At 35.2% G+C, this 2,915-nt stretch overlaps 1 protein-coding gene across 1 annotated transcript in view; it reads left to right on the top strand.

The window, feature by feature from the left end:
• The window catches only part of HELRODRAFT_129809 (hypothetical protein), a gene marked incomplete at both ends in the record, with an annotated part of 19,207 nt that extends 16,292 nt beyond the window's left edge, over positions 1-2,915 (top strand). Inside the window, 2 exons of the mRNA XM_009026498.1 lie at positions 991-1,429; positions 2,690-2,915. Of these exons, the coding sequence (XP_009024746.1) occupies positions 991-1,429; positions 2,690-2,915 (665 nt within the window). The remainder of the gene's footprint in view (positions 1-990; positions 1,430-2,689) is intronic.

Below are 2,915 nucleotides of genomic sequence, written 5' to 3'. Positions count from 1 at the left end.
AGTAGTAGTAATAGTAATAGTTGTGCCGACAGAAATCACAGACTTCGTGAGACAATTAAATTGTCTAGATCTGCATAATGACTGAAAATGATACGTTTCATTCTGTGATCAGATTCACTTTGCAAAACAATTCATTCATTTTTTTTTAAACTTTTTTTGATCAACATCTGTCTTTTATTATTCTTGATTTTTAGTAGTAGTAGTAGTAGTGGTAGAGATGGTGGGGGTAGTAGTAGTAGTAGTAGGAGTAGTGGTGGTGGTAGTAGTAGTAGTAGTAGTAGCAGCAGTATAAAAGTAGTAGTAGTAGAAGTAGTAGTAGTAGTAGTAGTAGTTGTAGGAGAAGACGCCCATACTATTAAACTATCTATGCATACATACATACATGCATACATACATACATACATACATACATACATACATACATACATACATACATACATACATACATACATACATACATACATACATACATACATACAAACAAACAAACATACAAACATACCTACACTTAATGCGTAGGCTAAAAAACATCTTTAGAGCAATCTTTTTTGCAGCACATATTATATATTCTATGCTTTTACTTCGCCTTCATTTCAACATGATTCGAATTTCAAAACCGGATGTACTTCACTTAGCAAAATTGAAAAACTACATACACTTTGATTTTTTTTTTGTTTTTATATTTTTTCAAAATTTTTAAAAATTCCGTTTGACGTCCAATTTATAAAAAGAAATGAACAAGAAAAGAAATCTATTCATAGAAAATAACTTTAATTTAAATTGTAATCATAATTATTATGATTATAATTATTGTTATAATAATTAATATAAGGATAATAATAATTATATATAATAATAATTTTTATTATTGTTGTTGTTGTTAATATAAATAATATTTTCACACACACATTTTCACACATTCTCTCTCTTACACACACACACACACACACACACACACACACACACACACACATGATGACACACAAACAGGCTGCAAATGGTACGCCTTCCTCTGCGCTGCCACTGGCCTCGCCTCCATAAACTGCCTAACAGCCATCAGTATCGACCGCTATCTTGTCATCACGCATCCATTTTTCATGCTGGACAAATCCTCATTCAAGAGAGTCCTCTTCAACATGATCGTAATATGGGGCTGGGCCGTAATCTGGGCTATGCCCCCTCTGTTTGGATGGGGCGACTATATCATGGAGGGTTTTGGGGTTAGCTGCACCTTCGATTACCTAACCAGAACATGGGCTAATATATCTTTTAACTATAGTCTGATTTCGTTCGCGTTCGTCGTCCCACTGTTCATCATCGTCCTATGTTACGTTGGCATCGTTCGGGAGGTCATGAGATGTGGCAGACCCAAGGAGCAGCAGTGCTACGTCAAGAGGTTCAACAGGTACAACAACAGGGCTGACAATCAGTACATTGAAGACTGCTATAAGGAGACTAACGACTCAAACGCCGCCTATAATATAAGGCGTAATAATAATAATACTAATAATAATAACAGTAATAATAATAACAATAATAATGATAACAATAATATTAACGTTGAGTTGGATACAGACATAATAAATCTAGCTTCGAAGCGACAGGAGGTAAAATTTAAAAATATTTTCAAATTTAAAAATCTTCGTAATAATAGAAATAATAAAAACAACAACAACAACAATAATAACGTGATAAGTTTTCATAACAACAACAACAACAATAATAATAATAACAACAATAATAATAATAACATCAAAAATATCTATCGAAGCGATCCAAGTATAAACATCAATATAAACACCACGAGCCAGGCCAGCGACAACAACAACAGCAGCAGCAACAGTAGTGGCGTCGGCGGAGGCTGTTGTTGCTGCTGCTACAACTACTACTACTACCCGTGCATAATGTGCTGTGTTCAGCATCCGCTCGCTTCAACACGCAAACACTTCTACCAAAGCAGACACTACAGTTTAATTGACAACGACGACAACAACAACAACAACAACAACAATAATAATAACAATAATAATAGTAACATTAACATCAGGCAACAACGGCGTAAATATAACGTCAACATTTTTAAGAAAAATTCGCGAAACTTCCATAGGAGCATGAGTGTAGTGACAACAATTAACAACAATATCAACAACAACAGCAACAACAACAATAACAATAATAATAATAATAATAGTAATAGTAGTAGTAATAATAATGACAACAATAATAGTAATAGTGGTGGTAGTAATAGTAGTAGTAACAACAACAAAGGGAAAAAATTTAATTCGATTAGAATGCACAATTTTGGCTTCAAAGACAACAAAATTGGAAACAACAACAAAAATAAAAACAACAACAAAAACATTTGTAGCAACATAAACTGCAAAAGCCACAGCCAACACATCAATCGCAGCAGCAACAGCAACAACAACAATTTCAAATCTTCGGAAATGTTTTGCCCTTGTTCTTGCCACTCCAGAACCCAACAACAAAACCGACAGCAACAACAACTACTACGTCAGCAGCAGCAACAGCAGCAACACCGCAAAAATATCAAATTCAAACGCTTCATCAGCCTCACCACCACCAACAACAGTCAATCGACAACATACAACAACAACAACAACAACAACAACCCGTCGTCATTCAACTCATTCACATCTCTCAGATCGAGCCACTCCTCCCAAATTAGAAACTTCAGGCAAGAGATTCAAATAACTAGAGTCTTAGCTTGCTGCGTAGTTAGCTTTTGCGTGTGCTGGATGCCCTACGCTATAGTCACCCAGATAGCTATTAGTGGTTTTCAAGATCTGGTCAATCCTTACATGGCTGAAATTCCAGTCATGCTAGCTAAATCTTCTGCTATTTGGAACCCCATTATTTACGCTTTGAGTCATCCGAGGTATATAAATGCTCTG

Source organism: Helobdella robusta, assembly GCF_000326865.2.
Source record: "Helobdella robusta unplaced genomic scaffold HELROscaffold_47, whole genome shotgun sequence".
Classification (NCBI taxonomy): domain Eukaryota; kingdom Metazoa; phylum Annelida; class Clitellata; order Rhynchobdellida; family Glossiphoniidae; genus Helobdella; species Helobdella robusta.
Note: the sequence above shows the minus strand (reverse complement) of the source record. Positions and strands in the feature narration are given on the sequence as shown.